Source organism: Diachasmimorpha longicaudata, chromosome 3 (genome assembly GCF_034640455.1).
Source record: "Diachasmimorpha longicaudata isolate KC_UGA_2023 chromosome 3, iyDiaLong2, whole genome shotgun sequence".
Taxonomy (NCBI): Eukaryota; Metazoa; Arthropoda; class Insecta; order Hymenoptera; family Braconidae; genus Diachasmimorpha; species Diachasmimorpha longicaudata.
Genome location: NC_087227.1, coordinates 9136277 through 9162998, shown reverse-complemented (window position 1 = coordinate 9162998; position 26722 = coordinate 9136277). Strand labels below are relative to the sequence as shown.

At 40.5% G+C, this 26722-nt stretch overlaps 5 protein-coding genes across 19 annotated transcripts; 3 read left to right on the top strand and 2 right to left on the bottom strand.

Annotated features, from left to right (window-relative positions):
* Nucleotides 1-176: 176 nt before the first annotated feature.
* LOC135160853 (multivesicular body subunit 12B) lies at nt 177-4014 on the top strand. The gene is made up of 8 exons (XM_064117936.1): nt 177-649; nt 1471-1614; nt 1936-2134; nt 2211-2340; nt 2538-2621; nt 2707-3052; nt 3135-3182; nt 3328-4014. The coding sequence occupies exons 2-8, from the start codon at nt 1480-1482 to the stop codon at nt 3361-3363; spliced, it is 978 nt and encodes a 325-aa protein (XP_063974006.1). The 5' UTR covers nt 177-649; nt 1471-1479; the 3' UTR covers nt 3364-4014.
* Nucleotides 656-1450, top strand: LOC135160244 (uncharacterized). The gene is made up of 2 exons (XM_064116572.1): nt 656-965; nt 1303-1450. Exons 1-2 carry the CDS (start codon nt 784-786, stop codon nt 1448-1450), a joined length of 330 nt encoding a protein of 109 aa, XP_063972642.1. The 5' UTR covers nt 656-783.
* LOC135160833 (uncharacterized protein DDB_G0289357-like) lies at nt 3851-21707 on the bottom strand. Of its 7 annotated transcripts, XM_064117883.1 has the most exons (4): nt 10295-10420; nt 9948-10213; nt 6229-7241; nt 3851-6084 (listed from the first exon to the last, which is right to left on the bottom strand). In XM_064117883.1, exons 2-4 carry the CDS (start codon nt 9996-9998, stop codon nt 4647-4649), a joined length of 2502 nt encoding a protein of 833 aa, XP_063973953.1. In that variant the 5' UTR covers nt 9999-10213; nt 10295-10420; the 3' UTR covers nt 3851-4646. The 7 variants fall into 7 exon arrangements, with proteins under 7 accessions (XP_063973953.1, XP_063973951.1, XP_063973954.1 ...); XM_064117881.1 differs by lacking the exons at nt 9948-10213; nt 10295-10420 and adding an exon at nt 21158-21707; XM_064117884.1 differs by lacking the exons at nt 9948-10213; nt 10295-10420 and adding an exon at nt 17170-18087.
* LOC135160846 (CIMIP2 protein CG18335-like) lies at nt 4152-25801 on the top strand. 6 transcript variants are annotated; one of them, XM_064117922.1, is made up of 11 exons: nt 4279-4352; nt 19518-19792; nt 19865-21130; nt 21375-21501; nt 21653-21720; nt 21800-21938; nt 22246-22342; nt 22420-22595; nt 22663-22975; nt 23037-23274; nt 23545-25801. In XM_064117922.1, the coding sequence occupies exons 4-11, from the start codon at nt 21472-21474 to the stop codon at nt 23612-23614; spliced, it is 1131 nt and encodes a 376-aa protein (XP_063973992.1). In that variant the 5' UTR covers nt 4279-4352; nt 19518-19792; nt 19865-21130; nt 21375-21471; the 3' UTR covers nt 23615-25801. The 6 variants fall into 6 exon arrangements, with proteins under 6 accessions (XP_063973991.1, XP_063973990.1, XP_063973993.1 ...); XM_064117925.1 differs by having other exon boundaries at nt 19518-19804; nt 22663-22825; XM_064117919.1 differs by having other exon boundaries at nt 19518-19804.
* On the bottom strand, nt 23602-26619 carry LOC135160840 (kynurenine aminotransferase). Of its 4 annotated transcripts, none has more exons than XM_064117901.1 (6): nt 26488-26619; nt 25870-26009; nt 25504-25654; nt 25124-25360; nt 24392-24802; nt 23602-24104 (listed from the first exon to the last, which is right to left on the bottom strand). In XM_064117901.1, exons 1-6 carry the CDS (start codon nt 26524-26526, stop codon nt 23691-23693), a joined length of 1392 nt encoding a protein of 463 aa, XP_063973971.1. In that variant the 5' UTR covers nt 26527-26619; the 3' UTR covers nt 23602-23690. The 4 variants fall into 4 exon arrangements, with proteins under 4 accessions (XP_063973971.1, XP_063973974.1, XP_063973973.1 ...); XM_064117904.1 differs by lacking the exon at nt 26488-26619 and adding an exon at nt 26105-26477; XM_064117903.1 differs by lacking the exon at nt 26488-26619 and adding an exon at nt 26219-26477.
* Nucleotides 26620-26722: the final 103 nt, after the last annotated feature.

Genomic DNA, 26722 nt, shown 5'->3' with positions numbered 1-26722 from the left:
TAAGGCTTCAAAAAATGCGAGGATATCATGAAAATATCGTGCGAAAATTGCGGAGACAATCGATGCCTCGTGAGTAATAATTCAATCCCTTCCCTTTACCGTAAACACACGTCAATGTCCTTTATTCCAAGGTGGTGGGGTGATTGAGAACTGTCGACAGAGACGGGGGGCCGGAAAAACAGAGGTTAGCTTATTGAACAACTACCCTAGTCAGTCTCTATCTGCCTTTGTACTCCACTCGTTCCCATTTCACTTGTGTGCATCTTTCATTTCGTTCCATCCCTCTTGCTCTCCCCTGTACCTCGTCAGCGGACTCCCGTCCTCTCTCGAACAGTCGGTGTCTTGTGGGTGATGTCATCTTTGTCAAGAGCCGAGTGAAACAAATACAGGCCACGGGCAGTTGACGAAATTCAACTCGTTGGCCCGTTTTCACGTTCAATTGTGCATTGTACACTGTTATGTACGTCATTGATTTACTTGACGTAGGAATCACTGATTATTCATTGATTTCGACAGCCATAAGGTCCGCGAATAAAGGGCTTTTGTGCTCTACCCTGTTATTGACTCGACCTGGTGAGTGATAATTGCCGGGCTCTAATCAGCGGTATAAACTCCTACACGTCTTGGATATGTCGGGATCGTAGATTCTGTGAGTATTATTATCATTATTATTTATATTGTTTTGACTTCCTTTAACACTGATTTCCCCGTCGATGATTACCACCGACCAGTCGACCAGTTGGAAATGGATTTTATTTATTTTTAGAGGTAAACGAATTTAGAATGGACACAGGTTTGGTGAAAATAGTTTTGTGGAGTCATTTCGCCCGCATATTCCTACCGCTTCACGTGGAGTATTTCTCGGGTATCAATTGGTTGATAATTTTCGGGGATATTTATCATTTATTCACATGTTTGCCAAGTGCTTCCCCAAGAAATACTCGTCCGACGAGTCAGAGTCGGCGGTAAGGTTCATTGATCCCACGTCTCTAGAGCATTCATCAGGGTATTAACATGTTCTAGAGAAAATTGTTTTCGTCGGGTCGAAGTTGTCTTCAGCTCGACTGGAGCGAATGAACCGTGCAGAGGTACGGGGTCGTACGATCTCCCGAGATATCTCGGGGAGGAATTAATTCATTCGTTCCAGACGAAACAATTCCACTCGACGAAAATTAAGAATATCCGTGTATTTTTAATTTTTTTATTTGAAGGCTTACAAAGTACTAGAAAATACCCGGATATTGTTAATTGATTTTAAATTTAAATTTCGCCGTTACTCCAAATTTCCTCATTTTATTTTAGAATTTCGTCACTGTCTTTCAGACGAAAATCTTACGGTGGCTTATCTCGTTTTTTATTCATTTCTAATATCCTGATTGTTGAGCACAAATATCGTAGGTTATCAGTCAGAGATAAAAAAAGTCTTGCCACGATTTTATTATTGTTATAACGCCATCAATGAATCTGTAGGATCGCAGAATGGCGCTTCTGAAGATGAATTCCAAGAAGTGGGTATCGGTGTCTGGTTTTTCCTCACTACTTCCGGATGACAGGCCAATAACGGCGATCAGTGTCGTAGAGGATATCGAGAAATGTCCACCAAATTTTACTGTCGTAAGTAGATATATCAACAGATACGGTTTATCAATTTAATGGGAAGTTACTGTTCATTTTTGAAGTCAAGGATTATTGGCTTTGGAAAATTAATGGAGCGCCTCAAATTGCTAATAAATTTTTTTTGCATCAATTATTCGTTTGAACACATATTTGGGACAAATAAAATTCTGTCTGTGCCGTCCGAAAGCAATTTTGGGACCTAAAAAACGACAGGTGATCCATCAAAATAGAATTTAATCGTAAAATCTGGATTTAGTGGTGATAAGAATTATTCATCCGAAATGATTCACTCTGAAGTACTGTCATTTCCCGTTTCAGGTGTCGAAAACCTACGATCAAGACATTGATGCTGATCTCTGGCGAGAGAGTGGTCTCTTTATACGGAGAAAAGGTAGATACATATGTCACTCCAAAACCGAAGGAGTACCGAACTACGTGGTTCAGGAAATAACGGTTATCAATGAGAGGGAAACCCCACCAGATGGCTTCAGTATGATTCCTCAGACCATAGACACCGGTATGCATAACTCAGAATAATAAATAACAATCGCTCACTATTCCCATGATGATTTTGTAATACTGGGAATTTTCAGATCAAAAGGCATGGAGGAAACGACAGGTGTGCTATAAGCTGAGGAATAGGGATGCTTGCTCAACCGCCGTGACGGATATAATCGTGTGCAGTCGAATGAAGAAAGGACCCACTGGGTTCACCTATGCGGGGTAATGAATTTTTTATTATGCAGGGGAGATAACAGTGTGCAATATTCTCTTGTAGTTTTCAAACTATTCAAGGAGTGAAGTGCTGTTAACGGAGAATTATTTTCCGAATATTCAGTCTTCAACAACACTGAGAAAAGAAGCCTTTAAAAAATTCTGCTAATTTTAATCTCGTTTCCTACTCTGTTTTGATCTTTCAGGGAGATCAACGGAGTCGTCATCTGCTATAAGACTAGCCAAATTGTAAATGCAGACTCGAGCTCGCAGTCGTACGAAAATATAAAGTGAGTGTAATTTATACAAATAATTATAATAGGTTTCTTTCCTCTTGCATCCAATGATCAACTGGGATTTGATCTGTTGATCTAGTGTATTACAAAATGTATCGCCGAATCCGTCAAACGGAGTACCTCATCGAGTGCCACCAGTGCGACCGCCGAAACCAAAATTCTCCCCCAAACCACAGAATGGCATCTATCCACAGGTGCCCGCAACTACAACAATAAAAAAAGATATTGACGAATCGTTGGACCGTGATTACGAAGTACTCAGTCCAAGTGCAAGAATCAAACCCACTAGACCAGCACCTCAACCTCCAATGTCTTCCCAAATGGGCTCTGTGCCCATGTATGGCACACTACCAGGATCATCTGATCTTGATGGTGTTCCCTTTGTGCTCAATCGTCTTCTGAGCTTTCGGAGTGACTCCGGATTTGTGAGTATTTCTCTTGCACACGACGAGATTCTTATCTCCTTGTATTACAACATCAATTGTATAATGAATGAATTGTTTTCAGAACATTCCGGTAATTAAGCTGCGCACTCGTCGTGAATTAGATAAAGAGGTGAGTAATTATGAGAATTGAATAGTTTATTCATTAATCACGGGATTTAATTACTAAGGACTTCTTTTAAATCAAAATTTTGGATATTCAAGTATTTAAGAAAGCAAGAAAGAACGTCAATAACATCAATTCTATTTTGTTTCAGTATTATTACGACTTTCGTGCCGAACGAGAGACCTAAAAAAATCGCCAGTCGATAATCGTGCCAAACGAATTGTACGAAGTACCATACTACTTATAATCAACAGTTATAATCCCCACGTTTTGTATCCATAAGAGTATAGCGTTTTAACCAATACGAGTGTACTAGAGTGCCTGACTGAGTGATTCATATTAATCAAGTGAGAAGATTGTGACACCTCGCGAGCCGATAAGGTGAATTAATTTTTTCTAAATCCTCGATCAATTTAGTGATGAAGTGACGAAACAGAATCAATCAATTTCAATTAAAAAAATGAATTGTTCTCGAGAATGACATTGATTTTTCCTGTTTGAAGCCTTCACTACTGACCTAGTGTTATTCTAAGCGAAGTAGGAGACCGATTGTTTCATTAAAAAATCATGTGCTCCACTTACACCTCATATCTTCCATAAACAACACTTTTTATGTCGTCTAGGCGTTGGCTATGTACCTAGACCAATCAATACGAGTATTGTATTTTTATAGAGTTCGGTTGTATTTTTTTTTATAGTAGTTATTAAGTGTTTAATATGTGACTGTATTATACGTACTAGTTGCTTAACAATTAAAATAACAAGTTATAATTATTGCACAGGTCACTGATTCACACAAAACTGAGAAACGTCACGAGAATAAATTTCTTTTTTCAAATCTCTCTTATTCGTTATTTCATAGTTATTCCCATTTAACAATTACAGTGTGAAATTTACTATAGAAAAACCGAGTTTATTTAATTACAATACTTTCATAAAGATCTTTTTACATTGTTCATTATTTTATAATACTATGCGGTAGTTCAAACACTGAGAGTTGCGAAATAACCGCTAATGCTTCCGGGAGAAAGAATAAAAAATGGTTTTAATTATGTAGTGGAACGAGATGAGTTAATTTCACTCAGTCTTCAGTCTTCTGGACGTCTTGCAGTTCGAGAAAGTTATCAGCATATTTTGACATAAACACGTCGATGGGATTGTTTTGCAGAAAAGTTGGTAAGTTATCATTTAGGGATTTTTTTATTATTTTGTCTCCCAGACAAGCTTACTTTGTGTTTAATTGTTGAATAATGATAACAAGGAATTGTCAAACCCCTGCTCAGGGATACAACCTTCCCCAGATTTTTTTTTTCAAAATTTTTCCAGTGAGTCTTTCTCCACGGTAAGGAATTGTCCCGCAGACTCCTCTCATTCCAGCACTTGGAGTCAATCCTCCCAGGCTCTCACCCTCGTCTTCCTAACCCTTTTGGGACTGGTCGGTGGACTTCCAAAGACCGAGGCCACGAGTCATCATACAAAAGGTCCCGTCCAGTGCCTGACCTGCGTCTGACTTCCACTCTTCTCCATTCCCCCAGTCGCCTTGATCTTGCTCTTGTACTTGACATCCTTCGGCTTCAGCATACTCTTGTGATTACTGAGTAACCTCGAGGGCGTTAGAATGGACTTAGTGCTAAGTCCCGTCGCCTCCAGGAAGTGATCGTAAATTCCATTAGAATTACCACTGTCACCATTGTTATTATCCTTGACACTCTCCTGTCGACTGAATACTCCATTGGTCAGTCTCTCGGAGCCATCGCCCTCAGGCCTGTCAGGATCGTCTGACAAGTCGCATTCATCGAGATTAAACTCCTCGAAATTTTGCCTGATGTCCATTTCCTCAATCTCCACAGATTTTCCCTTTGAGGTCTCCTTGGTCTTGTCGCTCTCACCGATTTTAAACTCCTCGAAATGCTTCACGATGTTCGTCACCCTGGCAGGCTCACCCTCCTCATTCACTACCTTTCCAACTGCCTTCAGATTTCCATTGTCAACGTTCGACTTTCGAGGGGTGTCCTTAAAGTTCAGACTCCTCGCAGTAGGTATTGGTGGCTTTGATGGTGTCCCAGTAATTCCAAACATTCTCTTGACGTACGCTGGGGTCTCACTGCTCTGGGGATTTTTCTTACGAGTCTCGTCGATCAGAAACGAAGGACTGGGGATCTTCTTCAGGATCAGTGTGTTGTTCTTGAACTGAGGCTTCGGTGGAAGGGCTGGAGGAGTCTTGGAGGGAGGGGAGATGACCTCTGGGAGCGATTCAATGTCTTCGTAGTCCAGATTCTTGGCTATTGTGAGGCCCTTCGACGACATCGAGAGACAGGTCTTCTCCTCGATCCTCTCCAGTCGAAGGATAGGCGAGGGAGAGGATCGGGATTTCAAGGAGAGGTCTGGGGAGATGGAGGGATTTTTTGACGGAGGTGTCGACAGATTCGGTTCGATTATGACAATCGGAATTGCTCGAGTTGATGAGTTATCGTCCAGCTCATCCTCTGGACTCGATTCACTTGCACAATGATTACCATGTGGAATCAGGTGATTCGAGTGGGGAATCTTCATACCGTATTCATCCTCGGAGCAAGCCTCGAGGTCTTTCTCGGGTGTCACCTCCTCGGAATTTCTCCGCTCCATTTCCGAACCAACGGATTCAATGTCCGATAAACGGGCCGCTTGAAAACTCACGATTCTTCCACGGTGTTTGAACTTCCGTGAGACTGAGAGAATTGTCTCCTCGTCCTCCATATCCCGGAGGAGGATCTGGTTGACGCACTCCAGGACAGAATTATGATTGCTGTTGGGACGGTAGGTGTTGTGGCGGATTATATCGTCTTGGATTCGATCCTCGTCAGGATCGCTGTACCAATTGCCGCTGGTCTCCTCTGGGAGCTTGTCTCCTGAGTCTATTTTTGATAATCTGTAAGAAGAACATTATAAATTGAAATAAAATATAATAAAATAATATAACATTACTGTCACGTGAGAGACCAGTAATTGTCAAGGATGGAGTAATTTTTGTTACACATATTCAAATGAATATCATTCTCTTCAAGATACTCACCCACTACTATTATTATTGTTATTATTATTGCTGTTATTATTGTTATTATGGCTGTCATCAAGGAATCGTGTTTCATTTTCCCGGAAATTCCTCTGGTTGTTATCGTTGAAAGAATTCACATAGATAGGTTCGCCCTCTTCCTCGTCACCAGATACAAAATTACAGTCCATGCCATCATCCTTGCTGTCACTCCTCGTCATCTTGGTGACTTGGTTATCAAAAATGACCAGAGGCTCCTTCCTCAGGACTCCAAGCCTCCTCCTCCCAATGGAATCATCATCCCCCAGATTTTCCAAGACTGTTCTACCCTCGCTATCACTGTCTGAGTTATTTCGCATTTGTCTTGTGGATTTGTTGAGAGTTGAGCCAGGCGATACATCACTGCTCTCACCCTCGCAAAAGCCCTCGGTGCTTATTAACGATGGACTTCCATCCGTAGTTGTTGTCACAATGGATCCGTCAGTATTTTCACTGCTCGTTAGACTCTCCTTGGATACATCACTTCCCGCAAAACTGTCAGTCTTCCTGACACAACTTCTCATCTCATCATCAGCACCACTGAATTTCGTAATAATTTCTCTCTTCAACCTCTGAATATCATTCCCAAGACCATTGTCAAATCGGGTAATATCGGCCTCCTGATCTCCAGGAGTTTCCATAGTCTCCGGTGTCGAGGGGCTCTTGCACAATCCCTGTTCCCTTTTACTCTTTATGTAATTCTTTGTGTATCGCCTCAACTTGGCAATCTCCAACTGCTGATTCTTGATGACATTGTCCTTCTCACATAACTGCTGTCTGATTGATTTTTGCTCCTGTCGTAGTCGTGATTCGAGAACAAGGAGGGCCCGGAGAATTTTAGAGAGCTGTTGATCCCGTAAGTTACGCTCAGACTCGTGACACACCGTTAGAGAATCTAACTCCCGTACCAATTCACGACAACGCTTTGTTGCGGATTTTAAGGCGTCGCGGGTGCGGGTGAGCTCCTGCTTCAGAGTGCGGACTTCAGTCTCCATCTATTGATTGATCAAATGTTTATTGAGTCCAGATTTATTAATGGAAGTGAGGTGGGAATAATTTTTAATATGGGGAGAGGTTGTTCAGGGCATTGAACAAATTTTGGGCCCAAAAATCCCTTAATTATATTTTCCCCGCAATTATTCGCCTGATTTAAGCTCTTTATGTCGAGGAATGTTTTCGTAAATTTACTGAATATTTCCCTTCCCGTGGTAAATTAACTCATCTCTTTCCACCACTTCCCTGAATTATTATGTACGTTATCCTGAATTGAGATAAACGGAACATAACAATTTTTTGACCATATTTAGATGTGGGTGTTGAATTTCATGAGTGCCCTTCGTTCACTTCTCCAAAGGGGAACTAAAAAAAAAGAGAATCGTGATTCACACGAACCCGTTTTGGGCCTGTACCCACCGCCAGTCAAAAACTCGTCCCCAACGCGCCAAGACGCCTAAAGGTGCATTCACACAGGGGTGAGAGCATAGATTCGCCATAGGGTACATTGTCCGAGAGAAAAAATCATTCTGAGGATTGGGATATTACTGGAGGGTTTGACGTAGGTTCTCCATAATTGACATGGGGTCCATTCATTTTGGGCCTGAATTTATGACTGGAATGGACTAGGCGGACTCGAGCCGCCCAGGGAGACTTCGGGCCAGCGCAAGGTGGATTTTTATTGCATTTTTTTTTAGGACTAGGGAGGAGACGACTTTTTATACAACTGATCATTTCTCCATAAAATTTTACAATAAATTCTGGGAAAAATAACAAGTGTAAGGCTGGAGCTGAAAAGCCCTGATTTATCTAAATTTCTATCTCCCAAGCAAATGAGATATAATTCCAAAAGCTGCTGATACATCCTGACAATTTTTTTTCTTCCAAATAGTTATTTTTTTCCCACCAGCAGAGATTTTACGATCAGTTTATGAAGAAATCTACGAATCCCTAGAACACAGCAAAATTTCTCTAATTACCGTTTTCACAGCTCTTATTTCCCCCTATAAAAGATATCCTCATAAAAATACTCGTATCTCCACCGACTCCCGAGATAATTTCCAAAACAACCTAGACAAAATGTAGACCAGCTGAACCAAATTCCCAACTTTCCAACCGTTATTTCCATTTTCCCCATTCACGAAACCGTTCGACAAATGGTAAAAACCGGTCGTGCGTGACAATAATTCAGCAGGCTGCGTGGGAGCAATTCCTGAAAATGCCCATAATTTCGAATCACACTAAAAAAAAAAATTCTTCGAAGTTACTTTTTATCGTGGAAAAGGTCAAGAAGATTCACGGAGCCCCATGGGAAACAAAAGCCCCTGATCTCGATACAATTTTCCGTAACGCCATGCACCCAGACTGAAATTGCGCAAAAATAAATAAAAAAATATATATATATCCTATACATATATATATATATATATTGCAACCACCTTCACTCGCCATTGTCTATTTCCACCGACTGGCTATAACAATGCAATTCACCGAAGACTCCAATTTCAAGAGTTTCGAGTGGGTAACCTCGTGTCTATTCAATGCTATTCCTATTGCAATTGCCCCGTCTAATGACAGATCATCAGGTTGAATTGTTATCCGCAATTAAATTAATCACACGATTTATAAAATATGAGGATTCCGTGATTTTAATTAATTTACCTTTCGACGTCTCTCTGAGGAATTTCACTGTCTCGGGATAATCACGATTCTCTCACAATAACGGGCATTTATCACTAGTGATGTCAACGTTTTAATGCACATTTGAACGATGATAAGTATTGTAATGAGAGATAACAAAGGAAGGATGTTTTCTTGATTTTTTTTTCTTTTAAACCGCTAAATTATTGTGCGCGCTCGCGATGGCGGGCACGTTTGTACTGGTCAAGTCTCGAGAACTCTCGACGTGAGAGAACGGAGCACGCGGGGGAGGAGAACGGGGGACAGGATAGAAAGGGCAGAACAGGGAGAGGGGAACTTCTTCTTTCACCCAGGTAACCGTATTGCGGAGGTATTTTTGTTGAATAGTGACCACCGAGGCCTGACTAAACCAAAAATTATGGCGATTCCGAGGCTTTACATCAGCTGATTCTCTCGGGTGATGGCTATTGCGCGAATTTCAGCAGTGATTTTGACACCGAGAGGGTAATAATAAATGAGGATGAAAAAGAAATTTTAATGGCTCATTAATGCATAATATTCCGATAAGACATTTCGATTTTTTAAACTCTCTCACGATTTGTGCAACAAACGGCATTAATTTTATTTTAATCATTTATTTTCCTTTTCTCCAGGACCTATTTCCGATGGTAATTTCCAATAAATCCAACACGAGTCCATGAACTTCTTGGTGCCCACTGCTACCTCTCATTCCCTCCCAGTGTTGATGCGTTAGGTGTCTAACTGTTGATTCATGACGTGTATTATCATTCTTTATTTGCGATCGTGATGCACGAGAACAGGGAGAGATTGTCAGGAGAGGGGGACTATAAAAAGGGGATAAACGTTATCGGCGTGACTGGACGTAAGGATCTACCTTACCTCACGGCATTGCCAAGCAGAACAGAGCAGAATCGTACAAGACACGCGCGATTGTCTCGGTACGAGAGATGAAACTAGCCAAATGAAACTCACTGGCTAGTCATTCCGTGTAGTTGAAAAAATTGCATAAAAATAGAATGACATGATGAAAACGTTGGAATGCTTACCGCTGTATAATCGAGGGAGAGTTTAGAGTCGATTTTTCTTCTACATGACATTTTTCAATCGGTTATCGTCGACTCATCGATCTCAAGACTGTTATCTAATGAATTTACCAATTCACATCAGCCAATTTTCTCAAGGCCAACTGGACTGATGGAGCCATTTTTCGAGTCATTATCTCCGTTGATAATTAGTCGATGATGTGCTGGTAAAACTGAGTGGGTTTTACTGGGAGATCACACCCTGGATTTAACCTGTCACCAATTGAATCCTTCGAAAGTTGAGTTATAAATCAGCTGAACCCGAGAATTTTCTTCCCTCCGATGAGGAAGAGTTCGCAAACTCGTCTCACCTGCGACTGACTCCTATCGCGAGGCGCGGTGTTTCCAGGCTGATAATAATCGTCGACGATAATGAAAATGTTAAGAGTTTGAACTTGATTCCGCCTCATCGAGTGGCAAATTCACCGACTGATGTACCAATGAGCGATAAAAATCCCTGATAGTGGCATCATATTTATAAATTAATTCAGAGAATAAGAGGAAAAATTATTTCTGCTAGCAGATAAATTAATTAATAATTAATCGAGTCCAGAAATCAACGTAAAAGACCTGGTTCATTTTTGTAATAACTTTTTAAAGATTTAAAAAGATTTGTCATTTGATTCTCTTTGGACCCGAACTGCAACGTTCACAGGACATTTTTTGTCTTTACAATTTTTTTCTCACAGACTTTTTACTTCTGTCAGTGGAAAGGTGCACGTTAACGCGACGAGTGTCCGCTGATGACTGAAGGCTTTCCCAAGAAGCCGCACAAACTTCTATTTACAATTGTTGGTGCAACCCAGCAAACCAGTTGGGACCATTGTGACTTCCGGTTTTAACAACAGACCAGAAAAAAAAAAAACATTAACCGCACATCCCACTCTTAGTGACGTCATAAGTCACAGCTATGGGACAATTATTATGACCCGGGGAATTGGAAAACTGTTCCTCATCGTAATGTCACTCCTACGAGTTGTGAAAATAAATGGAGAACGGTATCAAAGAGACCTCGTGATATTTATCACGGGAGACCACCTCTTTGCATTCAGTGGTCTTATTTTAGATACGACACATGGCAGAGACTGACAAACCGTCAAGTGACGGGACAAAAAAAAAAGCAATCGATAAAACAGGCGATAAGAACTTGTAGTTCTTGCGCCATGGAGTATCTCACCTGATCCGCGACTAATTTTTTGTCTGGGGGGTGGGCTTGGTGATAAAATGAGCCGTTTTGCCCCAGCAGTTTTCCAGACATCGTGCAATTGATTAATCCCACGGAGTGTGGAGTAAAATGTCAAGACATTTCTCTTGGGTATAAAAAAATATTCGCTAAAATAAATGGAGAGTAACAGGTGGAGAGTTATGTTGGTGTCAATCTAGTGGAGTGATAGTGACCTTTGTCAATAAATTTATAAACTCGACTACTTTCAATTACCAAACTTTTCAATTAAATTGGGGAGAACAATGAAAAAAATATTGCCAATCAGTGATTTCCACTTCCTCTTTGCACAATCAATTCGACAGATGGTGAGAATTTTTCCCAAAATACAGGAATTATTCTCATCATAAAGAAGTCATTTTCCCATCTTTACATCTGAATGATTCCGCGGTACGTGAAAATAAGACAAAGAACGAGTGGAACACAAACCTTGGTCGTCAAGCAGTCAGTTAACTGTAGATACGATAAGCATTTGTATGTGTATGTGACTTTAAACACATGTGCCCTTTATTATTCGACGGTATGAAACTGGCTATGGGCTTTGTTGATTTATATTTAGATTAAAGTTCCCCAAGGCTGAGGATGGTGAGTCTTCCCGAAATAAAAGATGTGAATTCTCGTCGAGGAAAAATTCCCCAAGAGGAGAGAGTCTTTTCAGACTTTCATATCAGTTAAAGAGTGAACAATGCAGGAAACTTGGTGATAAGGAGGTGCTGATATGCTAATCATGTCGGTCGATTTCTGACGAGAACAATGACTCTTTCCTCTTTTTATTTATATTTTTTTATTCAATGAAGGAGGAAGTTTTGCTTATCACAAGTGATGACGAAAAGTCACTTTACTTTTAACAGATTCAATTGCTATGAAATTCTTCCAAAAATTATTGACTCGAAAACAACAACAATCTTGTTTATTATGGTGCAGTTAATTTCCTTCTGCTGGTCTGGGTATACTACACCCCCTAGACATGCTTTCTCACCTCGAAATCAAATTGAGGAATGAATGAACGAAAAAAAATCCCTAGTCTGCAAAAAAAGGGCGAAATTGTCATTCAGTGGATGTGATTTAGCATCGAGTGGAATGCGATCACGAGAACAACGGGATTTAATAATTCCACGCGCCGAGCTCTCATGGCTTCCAATATGGAGCGAAAGTGTTATGGTAATAATGAACTGAAGATAAGTCACCTCGTGAACGTCGCAATTTAAACTAGTGGAAACTATTTCACCACCCGAAGGTGTTATTAAATATCAAAGTACACACATTTACAAAAGATAAATTATCAGTGGATGTTATCAGATCTTCTGGCCCTGTTCGATTTACCTTGGATGGTTATCGGTTTATAGGGCCTTTCAAGGTCGAACTAAAAATGTAACAATCTATTTTTATTCGAAGAAGAGAGCGGATGGAAAAACCAGAGAGAATGTTAACTTTCCCATGGAAGAAAAAATCACCTCCATTCGTTTCTCATTCAACACCATGACGAGACGGAATTTCCATCCACAATTTAACTAGAGTCCATTTTACCCCATTACTGCCTGAGATGTGATCGATGAAGAACGTTTGAATGGACGAAATGTTTTTTCAAAACATCAGAAAGGGGTTGGGAACCTCTTTAGGTGTAAATATGACAGTAATTCAAGAGAATGATGTCTCCTGATAATAAATAATATGCACTAAAAATTAATAGTCAACTGTCTCTGAAATTCAATTTCTTTTTCTCGCCCTGTGCATCGTAAATCATTGAAATTTAATTTCGACAGCAACATCCCCACACGTGTAATGAATTCCAATCAGTATCTTAAATACCTTCAGAACGCATTCTGTTCTCCGGGGACACACGTGGCATTCACGACTGCGCGGCTCTTCTTCGGGGTGTTATGTCGCGAGATACCCCGGCGTCGGCTCGACGAAATGCCCCCAAAGGGGGGGTGAAGGAAGGGGGTTGGCAAAGAGGAGAGAGTAAGCTGAAGGAAAAAATTCCCATCATTCCACAGCAATGCGAAAGAATAATCCTCTAATTATTTATCGAATGTGTATTATTACCGATAAATTATTTTAATTGTTGATAATTGTCGGAGCGTGTGATGTGTACTTAATGTGGTATTTATTCACTTGTGAATTTTTGCCGAGGTTCTCTTCCTATGTCGGTTAGTGTGCTAATCATGGGGTACCGTTAGGACGTAGTACCTATGGACGAGGAGTTGCGCTTGGCATCGATTCTTGCACCGATGGCCAAATGCCGTCTCGCACTTCAAAAATTGTGAGCCATTTTTTTTTATCTCGCGTGACGATTTCTCAGGGCTAAAGTGAAGAAGAATATTGATTTTATCGTTGAGATACTGACAATTAATTTTTTTATCTCGGGAATAACGAATCAGAAGAAAAATAAAAATTGAAAGTAAATCTTAAAATATAAAAAATAAATGGAACCGACATTTTTCATGTGTTAAAATTTATGCGCGATGTTTGATGAAACTTTTTGTAGAACTTGATACAGATAATTCTGGGTAGCCGGGATCGGATCGAATTTGAACGGTTTTCGCATAATAAAGGAAAGAAAAAGTGGCAAGACCGAAAACCGGTCGATTGAGGAATTTCGGGGGTGAATCGATGGCAAGTCTCAAGCTGAAATCGTTCTTTCCGCTCCACACCACGTGGACTTAATTACCCACAAAGCAATTTGTTTATTTTTGGTAATGCAACGGCTCCGAATGATAACGGTCTTCCAGGAGAATTACAAGTTCAGTGTAGCGTTTTAAAGATTTAAATATTTTTCATAACGGAATTGGTGTTTCCGTTGTTCTCTTTAAGAACTTTTTAACTGCTTAACAATGATGAATAGTAAGAATACAACTGTGAAAATAAAAATGCCCTGAATTCACGCAATTGGAATGAACAATTCTTCCCGAATAAAGAGTTCCTCATTCTCCTCGAATTCACGAGTGAAAAAAATTTCCGACGTTAAGAAAAATAAAGATAATGTCAAAAATCCACACAGACAGCAGCACGCAAGTCTTATCTTGGCCGCGCGCTTCGAGATCTCGCGAGATAAAATCCCTGGAATTTTTTCAGCGCATTGTTTGATCCGATGACGGCACAAATCAGGGGAATAAAAAAAAATTCTCCCCCCGGATACTTAAACCGCATTCTAGGGCAGTTTTACGTACATCTGCGAAGGTGTATGATGTCTTGGACTATCAAGACTCCAGTTGCCTTTTAAATATCGCAGTGCACGCCAACTGACACGCGCAAATACATGCGCGCGTTACAAACTCTCCTCTGGTTCTCTTTCTCCTCGTACCCCTTCGGAAGCCATGTACTTTGTTAGGACGTATATCGGACTATTTGTGAGAACAACTTTGGGGAGGTTTATGCTCGCCTGATACAGCTGCCATCGAGACGTTTGCGCAAATCACTCTGGCTGCGCTTGCCCATCATTCGTGTAATAAACCCTGGCTTTATTGTACAAGAACAATGGATCCTGAAAAATGAATATGGAGGAGATGAAAGAGATCGACTCATTTAGCTGAAGATTCATTCTAAGATTGAATGAGAAATAAAAATGAGAAAGCGAATGAGAGTTACATCATGAAAATTATAAAAGCCGAACGTAGAAAATTATGGTTACGAAATACCAGCGATATACTCGCACCGGATATACTTGTACACTGCAACGAACGTTCTTTGAATTGGGAAGTCGATAGATAACCGGATATACGCACGAATCACGCACTTTTCGATACGGAACAGTTACAGGGTAGTATTAATTATGAGATGGAAGTGCTGCATTGCTGGAATGTTTCTCTCGAATTTTTTAAATCGGCAAATTTTTCGGAAAAATCCACAGGAATTTGAAGAGTGAAATTATGAGACTATTCGATTGTCTAGAAATACTATAATTTCATTCACTATTTTTCCCTGAATCGGATTCCACGTCTTCATTCAGAAAATTCAGTCAAATATTAGTGACATGATTCATAAACAATAATGTAACAGCGTGGAGAGCGGAACAATATTTTACAGATCGTCTCGCATAACGATAAATAAAAACACGTAAAATGGAAAATGAAAACCGAGAAGGAGAGAGAAATTTCCCACGGGAGCCTGGTCTCATTGCGGCGCGTCTTTTGTTACGTCGACTCTTCTGTCGCATCGGAAGCTGCACGTGGAGGACTTGGTCTGCCTTCATAAACAAGGCATAAACCCGATGGTTACTGCACGCGTTGCGTATACGTAATTTGTGATGCTGAAAAGTCGAACAAAACATGAACGACTCGTGATACATACCGCGAAACAGTCTAAACCGTGAGACGATTTTTTTTTGTAGAAAAAAGAAAAGAATAAAAATACGCAGGGATTTTTTTTAAATAACGAAGTGGACGAGAATGTTGAGCTTGCGTAATTGGGACTGAAGCGAACCGCACCCAACCACTCGATGAACACAACAATAAGTAACGCGACAATTGAGACGTACGTCGAGCCATTCGTTTGGCTTTAATTGTCTTTAACGAGTTCGGTCGCTCACGTGTTGTTGAGTGACAATGAATAACGGGTTGTTGGTATAAGACTGTCTGGGGTTACTTGTTGTCACTGGCAATGGGCACAATTGTCTCCACCAGTTGAAAATATCTGAAATGATTATTGATACTGTAAACCATAGCACTAATGTATTTTTTTGACAATTTGAACATGGTGCTCCCAATTGGTGCAATGATAAATTGTAATATTTGTTTCAATGTCACTAAATCGATGTTAAAAGATGATTACGCTTGCTATATTAGTTAATTTGAGTTTAACGATGATCGTTCAGTATTTCGATTTTCGAATTTGCCCCAAAATGAGTTCAACGATGATTTCTTCGAATGTGATATTTGAAATTAATTCAACTAAACAAAATTTTTTAACAATCTATGAAAGGCCGACAAGCAAGAAGCACTGCCACCAGTCATCTGGGATATTGATTTATCCACGACAGAAGAAAATGATGAGCAAAATATCCAATCGAAAGGACATTGCCAATTTATTAGCAAAAATAAATACACTACACGCAATGCAAGAGGAATTCCCCACATGTTTTTCCCTCGGAATGAAACTCGATTCACCTCCAATGATGTTTTCCTCATCACAAATGAATTATTCATATTTTAAGATTCAGAATTTCAGCTGAAGAAACTAAACACCGGCGACCGGGCAGGATTTAATTGGAGAAATTGTCACATTTCTAATCCCCAGGATTATCCACCAAAATCTGTCGGAATATTCAAAGTGAAAACCCCTAACAAGAGGTGGGACAGGTGTGAGATCAGCCGAACCCCCATTTTCCAACCGTACCTACTTGTCATTCGCTGAAGAACTGTTGTCAAGAGATAAGCCGATGTTTATCAGTTCCGGTAGTGATTAACGGTCAATACCTAACTGTTATTTTTTCTCCCTCGGACGACAGCAAAAGAATTCCCCCCAGTTGTCCATTTTCGACCAGCGAGGTCCTTCCACTCCGAAAATCCAAGTGACTGACTTGGCATGAAATGTTCCCCATCCAATAATTCGTAGATCTAATTTACAAGGGGTGAGACCAAAGGGGGAGTCACGTCACGACGGCGTGAACGTACGACCCTTGACATTACGAGCATTAACCTTCAATTGGCCTGAGCTAACCTGGCTCTCGGTCCACATAGCGTCTAATCGGGCTAGTATATAACCGTATATAACGTCAGCCCACGTTGGAACACGCATTCACGTATGTAAACGGCATTTTGTCCCTCTGCATAAACAAAATAAAATAGAAATGAGACAAACGTAGAGAGAGAGTCTTGACATTAAACCGCGGAATGGTAGATGCAATCGCGAGTGCATTCCCTGCACTGGGATTTTTAAATCCCCCTCTCGTCGAGGCCCCAAGAGTTTTTGTAAAAAAATCGACATTCACTCGAAACATGGATGAAGAAATAGATTGTCACTCACCATTCTCACATATTCTCTTGGATAAAAAAATCAACCGATTTTTTTTTTGTGTCAATAGTTGAGGAATAAGAACGGTGAAAACTCGAGTGCCGATCACCCACTGAGGAAATATCAGAAACCTGACTACCTCCCAGCCACCAACAGGTCGGTGGAGGGCCCACGGCGATGAAGGTGCAACGCCACAACGCGATTTCAACTACTGCGCAGGCTCGATTTTATCACGCGGGAGTATTCGAAGTATCATGAGGATTATTCATGGGTTGTGCAGAATCCGTTGATCGATCTTTCGTTAATTTTTAGAAAGTAAAATTCAAGGTGATGTAGCTCCTGATCAGATGGGGTAATTTGCATGGGTCACATCTCATCCTGATGCTGAAAAATAAACCCGGGAAGTGAGAAAATAAATCGAGGAATTTCACTCGGTTCTTTACGAGCAATTGATGGATGAAAAATTCTTTAATAGGTTCGAGATGGAAAGATAGGGTTTGTCATGAAAAAACCCAGCTTGTTTTGTTCTAAAATTGTTTTTTTTCCTAATCGACGCGATTTCATCTCACACCAGAACCATATTTCACCTCGAATATAATTAATTTCCCCGAAAAATCCTCATAATTATCCTCCCATTGTGTGCTCCCCTCTCAATCGTTTCGAGCACTCTCAAAAAATTGAAGAAGTGCCTCATAGAAACCGATTTCCTTGATTTACCAAGTGTTTCCACTCCATGACAGGTTTCCAAATCCTCCCAAGAATAATCAATCAACCGAACTCTCTCCCATCCAGTGAACCATATCTACAGGCTCCTTTGTTCAACCAAAAGACGAGATTCTCCTCTCACCGATGAGGGACTAGACTCGAAGAACGAATTCCATTTCCAATAAAAATACCTGGGATTGATAAACAACAGTGACAACCCCTTTGTTCATTTCAATAAAAAAATATCCTCCCTGACCTTTTGCACTGATTAAGAGATTGGTAAACTGGAAATGGTGAGGTTGAAATCGGGTTGACTCGTGAGCCTGTGAAGTCTCTTGAGATGCTGTTGCACTCGACTGGTTGACCCAGTGGCCCCGCTTATCTCAAGGAATGCACGTTGAGGTCACGATTGGGGACAGATGCATCCAAAATCCATTCAGATGCATTTACACTTCGATTCTTCTAAACAGAATAAAAATACCATCGCTACTGTATTATTATCACTCCTCCACTGAATTTAGAAACTCGACTGTCCAATACTGTGTCAGGCAATGCCATCGGGGAAATTGGTAACACGAGACGATTGGTGGCAAAAAAAAAATAAAAATAAGAAGCAGTGAAAATATTGCAAGAGACAATAAACAAGGAAGTATCGATCATCTGACCCGAAACTATCGGATTACAATCTACCCTCGCCATCTACCTGCTGTCAAACAGCAGATCATGGATAAGGTACTTTTTATATCCCTCGAATCTTTCACGTACCTCACATGAAGTGCCACACGAATGAGAAAAAAAAAATTCACTTTAATTCACGAGCCACGTACGGGCACGTGGTCTGCCATACAGTTCACAAAAGAGGATAAGGCGCGTGCGATGACTCAGAGGGGGGAATACACGGCTACGTGCGAGATCCGGGGGCATCCCTGAGGCTCCCTTCCTCTTTTATCAAAATCGTGTAACAATGGAGAAAGAGTTGGGGGATGAGTTGAAGAGCACAATGAAGCGATTCAGGTGCGTCTTGGAGCTATTCACACTGAAATTAAACATTCAGGGTGCCTTGAATTTTTCAATTGTTGACGAGTGAATGAGATAGTCTCAGAGATATTGAATGGACGTGATGAAGTATCACACAAGACATTTCTTTGTAAAATAACAATGACTATTATATGTGACAGCAATCCTGTAATTCCGACTGAAATATATTTCTCGGACTTCAATTCGACAGAATTATTCTCCACAGAAATATTGAGGAAAATGTCGTGAGAGTTTCGTTAACGCTCCGGAGTTACGAAAAACATACGTAATTTTTATTGAATATTTCTTTCTGTGGAATTAATTATTCGTAATAATTTGATTTATCGATCGATTCGCAAAAATGAAATCCATAACACGGAAGAAGGAAATGAAACATTCTGAGGGTCTTAAATCATTCAATTGGAGGAGTGGGAGGTTCGAGAGATTGAATGGAGGTGATGATGTATTGTACAATAGGTTTTTTTAGGGAAATAACAATGAGTGGACGATAGCAACCCAGTAATTTCCAACGAAGTTCATTCGTTGGCTTCATCTAGAAAAATAATTCATTTACTCGACTTGACTAGTTTTTTCTCCTGCTCAACAATAATTTAAAAAGTGTATTTTAAACGCGTTAGACATCACATCCCTCAACTCTACGATTAAAACAGCGAGATGTTCATCCAGGATGTTCATACCCCCTACTTCCACACCGAGAACATAACTCATCGATAGATTCGCAGAGATGAAACCTATAGCACGTACCTCGTGCTCTTCATCCCCCCTTCTCATCCCTATCTAATAGATCACTGTCCAACTTGGCACGATCAACTTAATGATCGAATATTCTTCAATCGAATCCAAGGAAAGCCCCTCGGGATCCACAGATGTTCAACGCAGGATAATTTATTCCGTAATTTCATCGGTAACTTCCTACGTAAGACAAGTCCGAGATAATCTACTACTCAGTGCTTTTATTTTCTAGGTAAAACCGAGTCAACGAACCACTGAAGTGATAATAACACAGTTTCCGGTGTACAGACTCAGTGGCATATGGAACATCCCATTGCGGATTACAATGTGAATATGCACTTATGAATACAGTGCAATGAAAAAAAAAATGAAAAAAAAACAGAATAAAATTCATTATACCGTCTCGGCACGTACTCGCTGTTTATGGGGCTTGCGTGTATACGCATTGAACGTATGACGGCTTACACCACCTACCGGACGTTGGTGGTGGACACCTGGTGTTTCTGCTCCTACCCCCTTTAAATTTCCGACACAACATTATTTCTCTGTCTAATATGTTATGAAACCTATGGCTTATCTAGCCATATGCTTATGAGGAATTTTTTTAGACGAGAGGTGCTATATTTGTTTAGTCCTGGCTGATGGGTATTTTATGTGCGGTTTACCTGGAAGAGGAATAAAAATGTTTTTTCAGACAAGCCTTGCTTGGTTCGATAAAACTAAAGGTCTTCAAATTTTTCCTCAACGACAATAGAACTGTTGACAGGTGGCAGATTGTGATTTTTTTTTCTACCACTCGAAACGAAATCCAGCTTTACAAAAAAATCAATATCCACGCAGAGATTTGTTTGAGAACTCTGGAGGTTTTATCGCAGTGAACACTGCACTTTTTAATGGATAAGACAAAAACAAAATCCCGGACAATTACATTGGAGGAGAAAATTGTCCTCAATTGCTTTAAATGTTGTCGTGGTTTATTTTGTTAATAAAAGACCGATAAAATCCACAACTTTTTGCCTGCATCGAATAGCCACAAATCCGGCATTTTTATAACTGCGTAGGAACACGATTTCCAAAGGTGGAGAATACATTTTATTGTAAATGATTCCTTTACGAGATAGTCGAAACGCCTCCGCGTGTTGAGTCCAATGTCGTTGCCATGAAGTTCATCGAAGCGTCCAGTCTCAGTGGATTTCCACTTTCTTACCTCTATTTTATTTGAAATTGAGTTACCGAGTTGTTGGAGGAGGCACTGGGGAATTCGAAATGCAAGAGTTTCACTCGGGAAAGTGGAAAAATAAAAGTTCAACCGACTTATTGTATACAATTAAATCATCTGGGGTGAAAAGTGTAACCCAGGGATTTCGTGTAGTACTGATTCAACGATTCAACGTAACAACGGGGGCATATCGATCGTGGACGTAACAATTGCATCAGCCCCACGAAAATAATGGCTCCTGATTTTTACCACTGGGGTAAACTACCCACTGGTAAAAATGTTAGTAATACTGATAAAAATATTTACCTTTGAATTGTTGCAGCTGAGAGACTCGTAATCAGAATCCACGTAGAACTTTGAATTCATCTCTTGATGGAACCACATGATTAAAAATATTCTATCTTCTTGGAGATCAATGGATTGATCTGATCACACTGTCTAATCAACGCTTCCACAAAAATATATTTGTCTCCCCCGGAGTGTGACATCACTTGTAAAAATCGATTTATCAAACATTTTTCAGGTAAAGGAGGAAAATATAAATTATGGCTGTGCCTTGGTCTGCGTCTGGTAACGCAGTGTGTCCTATTCCCACTCTGACCCTGGAAGAAACGTGAAACATGCTGTTGGCTTCACAGCCGGTGGAAGGGGTATTCATATTTCACTTCGTCCGCCTGCATTTGTTTTGAATAAACATTAAATCAGAAAATGTGATGAAAATGTTCTGACGATTGCTGCGAATAAATTTCTAGTTGATTTAACCAAATTATGAGTACCCATTCGTTTTAATTGATGAAACAGGACAACAAGACTGCAAACATGGCGACAGTTTCACTGTTAACAACTCCCCAGCCGCACTTGGTACCCGGGTAAGTCCTTGGGATGATGAAATTGATATAGGGGAGCAACAAAGAGCAGAATTATCTTCTTTGTTTCATTGCGAATTAGGTATGCGGGCTTCTGTCCGCAGTATCGCTACCGATGTGGCGAAACTTACGGCAATGTTACACACAAACTTCTTTTGGATCCGACTATCGATCGCTCAGAAACACTGGTCCTGTCTAATCGAGTTGCTGATGATTACGAGGTTTGACAATTATTTTTGTTAACGCCCTAATGGAAAAGAGGCTGAAAGGCTGGTTTATCTGCAGCTTCGATTTTTCTATTCAAGCCTATTTTCCACTTCAATTAAGGCGATTTTAATGAGCCGATGTAAAAAAATCCCAAAGTCTTTGACAACGAACTACAGATTTGACCTGGTTACATTTTGGGAAAAATTGATATTTACTCTAACCTTCAATTTCTTACACAACAAAGAACGGAACTAGCTGAGAAAATGGAATACTTTTATCAGCAGTAAAACTGCATAAAAATCAATGATTCATTGATTTCAGGTGATGAGACCACCCAAGGATGATTTAGACATCGTGACCGCCCGCACGAAACGTATGGACGCAACATACAAGTATCCGATGTTACCGGGTTACCAAGGTGCCTCGAGATTGTGAAATTGGATTCAATGACCCCTTGCGAAATTACCCACTCAAATATTTATGTTAACTTTACAGGATTTATGCCAAATCTCAATGCTCGATTAGGTCAGAGGTACACGATATCGGCTGTCGAGGGTCTAGCGGACTTTGAGCGTCAACAGCTCAAGGACAAAGCCGCGCTGAACCAGTTGAGGAATGTCATTGCAGTTCAGGATGGAATGGCACATCCCAGGAGTTTAGCTGAACGCACAGTAGATCATTTTTTTTTACAGGATTCCATCCATATGACTTTACTCCCCGTTATTTCGTCAATTCCAGATGATGAAGACTGAGTTTAAGATGCCATTAATGACAGTGAGACCGGATTGGGCCAGGATGATGAGAAATACGCCAGTTGAGGAAGACTGTCGTCCCCCACATAGTCCCAATCCATCGCCCTATTTCATGGAAACCACAGACGATGAAAAATACTTTGTCAAGGGTAATCACAATTGTTTCTTTCCTTCAATTGTTTTCCTCGATCCCCCATTATGTGGCATTTTCAACGGATGTAAATTTTCGAGAAGTTCTCTCCACTTATTTCTGCTGTTTGTTGAAATGAACCAGAGTCCCATGCACACAGGCATTGGAAGTCGGTGAAGATATCAGATAGGATTATTACGACAATATCTTTCATTAATTTTGTTCGTTAGGATATACCGGACATGTTCCGCACGGTTATGAATACTTCGGTGGATCCCACAAACCGGTAACAAATAGTGCCCTATGTGAATTCACGACTAATTATCGAACCAGACAGAGTGCTGAGTGGGCGCCGGCATCGATATCTCGACCAGATCCCCCTCTCCTTATTCAACCCGCCGAACTCTATCACAAACACGTGGGCATGCTTCCTAATTATCTGGGGCATATTCCTGGCGCAGCTTTCAGGTGAAATGTTCATTTTTTTCCCTTTCGAGTGGGAACTTTTGGTTCATCTTTGGTGGATATGGGAAAATATGAAGGGCAACAGTGAATTTGTTTGTCTGAAGGACTTCTGTAGGTTTTTTTCACTCTGCAAAACGTTCTCAGCAAAGTTTCTCACTCTCTTGGCATCGGAGATACATAAAAGAGCAGCTGCTGCAACTGGAATAAGAAATAACTGCTCCGTGGAAGATCCCTGTTATCGCCCCGCGCTTAATTGATAATTTTTTTTTCCAGATACGGAAAGACATTTGGAGCAGACACCCGAGACGCAAAGAGATGGCTCCGAGGAGATTTCTCTCATTAATAACCGTTTTAATAACAATGTGCAAAAATACATGATAACAAAGAATAATAAATTGATGATTATCACTTGGAATGAATTATACTTGTTTTGTCTTCCACTTCTTCAATATCTCGGCAGCCCTCTGGAGGTTCTCGTCCTTCTTGATGAAGCAGTATCGTACGTTTTCTTCGGCCAGATGCTTGTGTTGCTCACTGTAAAAAGCCGACGGTGGAATTCCCTGAACGCCAACGTTCTTCGTCATCCATTTTGTAAACCTGTAATCCTTGTATTTATCCTGCTCCTGATCGAGACCAACATAATCCTCTAATGACTTCCAATTAGCAATCATGAAGTAACCACCTTCGGGTACTGTCGGTGACATGCCAACATCCGAGAGAAACTTAGCCATGTAATCACGCTTGGGTAACAGTTCCCTCGCGAGACTCTCAAAGTAGCAATCTGGCTGTCCATATCGTTTCAATTCTTCCTCGAACCCCATCGCTACAGCTTCCTGTTGAACAACATTATCCTGAATATCGGGGCATGATAATTTTTAAGTCAAGCCGTACTACACGGAACTATTCAGTTGATTTTTCCTAGTAATCATTATGCATAGAGAAGAGGAGAAGAACAAAGGTGGATTTAATAAAAATGAGGGAATGGGGTTAAACGTGTTTTTACGAATATCTTGAGATCTCGAAGAGGTGGCTAATCTCTGATCATGTTTTTGGGATGGTTAATTGACAGTTATCAACGAGGTCATGAGAAAAATCTTTTCATATCATATTGAGAGTGTACCTGAAGGGGTGTTGGACAGGTGTAGACACAGTTCTGATGAACAATTTTCAGGTTATTCATCAAGTTAGTGGGTCCATAAGCCCATCCAATCTTCCAGCCAGTGACACTGAAAGTCTTCCCGGCGGAGCCAATGGTAATGGTACGCTCGTACATATCAGGAAGTGTCGCAATTCTGATATGCTGAGCTGGCTCATATACCATCCACTCATAAACTTCATCCGACACCACTAAAGTGTTCCATTTCTTCGCTAGATCAGCAATGAATTTAAGCTCGTCTAGTGTGAAGACTTTGCCCACCGGATTGTGAGGAGTGTTCAGGATTATTCCTTTGGTTTTTTCGTTGAAGAGACTCTCCATTTCTTTTCTATCGAAGACCCAATCAGCGGAGCTTGTAATCCCTGTGGATTTTTTCTGCAAAATTAAAGTTACATTATCATCGATCCTGACCAAAAGATGGACGATTTCAGCTTTGGTTGAGTACTTGTAAAAAATGTGACAAGAATTGTGGGTGAAATGTAATGTGTGGGGCCTCCGTGACGGTGTGAGCAGGTAGATAACAATCATGCAGTACTGATGAAACAAAGTGAAAAACAGTTATCGTGACAAATAAACAAGAGATCTATTCGATAATTAAAATAAAAAAAGATGATTCTTCACATGGAAAGAACGGAAGGAAGAACTTGTCTGCTTTAGTTAGAAATAAAATATTTGAAAAAAGATATCACCACTGACTGGCTTTAATGGTATAAATTTTGGGATTCCTCCAACGGACTCCACCATCGGTACATAGCAATCGAAGAACGGTTCAATGATTATCCACTCGTCCCCAGGATTCGTGTGGCCCTGGAGAGCGACGAAGAGAGCCTCGTAAGCACCTGATGTCACCAAGATTTCATTGTTGGCATCGATCTTGCGATTCAACATTTTTGAGTATAATGTTGATAAGGCACTGACTAATCTCGGATGACCCTGAAATGATAACCCTGCAATTTAAACCCTGTAATCGTCTGTAACGAGACGCACTTATCTCCCAGCCTTATTATTTTGTTGCATTGTCGATAAGCTGTCCCATGTCAGACATTGAGAATGATTATAGAGTGAGTTGACCGTACAAATCCACGAGTGTATTGGTTCAAAAGAGGATTATCACTGGTTGTGGTCTTTGCCAGGGCCGTTGTCACGTGCGCTGGTGCATGAAAATCGGGAAATCCCTGGCCCAGGTTAAGAGGGCTGTACTGCGCCGCCAGTGCGATATATTCCACCCTAAGAAAGCGGTTGATTATTAAAATAGACTTTGACCGTTAGCACACTGCTTTTGCATTGTACAACATTATTTTTTGTATCACCACTAAATGAACAAATATCTTTCTGAGAAATTATGGGCCACATAAATTTGTTGAATCATGCATATTTACTTGTTTATTTCATTTTATTATATTGAATAAAAAATGATTGAATTGCACTCTGTCAAAACTCACCAGACAGATTTCTCATCTTTATAACGAGTCGGTAAGTCAAATTTCGACATGACACTGGAAATAGTATGAACTCTCTTACTCAGGCTTTTCAGCGATTCAAGTCCAATTAAGTGTCTCAAGCCTCCACCAACAGAAATCATCTAAAATCCAATGAAAAACATGTTAATCTAGCACAAACATCAATGACGACGTACTTGTCCAATAATTAAACAGTTCATGTTTTTATGATTCTCACGATTCTGTGTTGCAGAAGATTCACGAAATCAACTGAGGTATTCCCCCACGATCATTAATTATACAATAAATTAACACATTATCGAGGGGACAATACCCGGGTAAACAAACTTACATAATCAATGTCTCGTTCTAGCAGACTCGTTTATTCGCGTTATTTTTTATGCTACACATCGGTCGCAATATAATAATTATTAAAATGACTGCAGGGGAGGGAGCAGAGAGTACAAATATGTAACTGCAAGGAAACGCGAACAAATTAAAAGCTTATTGCAGTAAATTTAGTTCATGGGAGTGAATGTTCGGAAATTTCCTCCTGTTCTGAGTTAATTGTCTTCACTGGTCGTATCAACAGCTGACTGGGGTAATTTCCCTTTTACTTACTGAAGTTAGTTTGATGGATGTCCTTATCAACATTGTCATCCCCTCCCCCTGCGCCCTGACCAGTCATTAACTTTATCTATAGTTGAAAGACCTCGAGGAGATTCGCGGTCCAATCCTTGGTTAGTTGAAGATGCGACACACAAAGGTCGCCACTTACAGGTCGGGTTACCGATGGTCGAGCTGCCACAACCCTCAAGTCTACAGGATATCTGCATTATCATCAGTCCGCTATCTA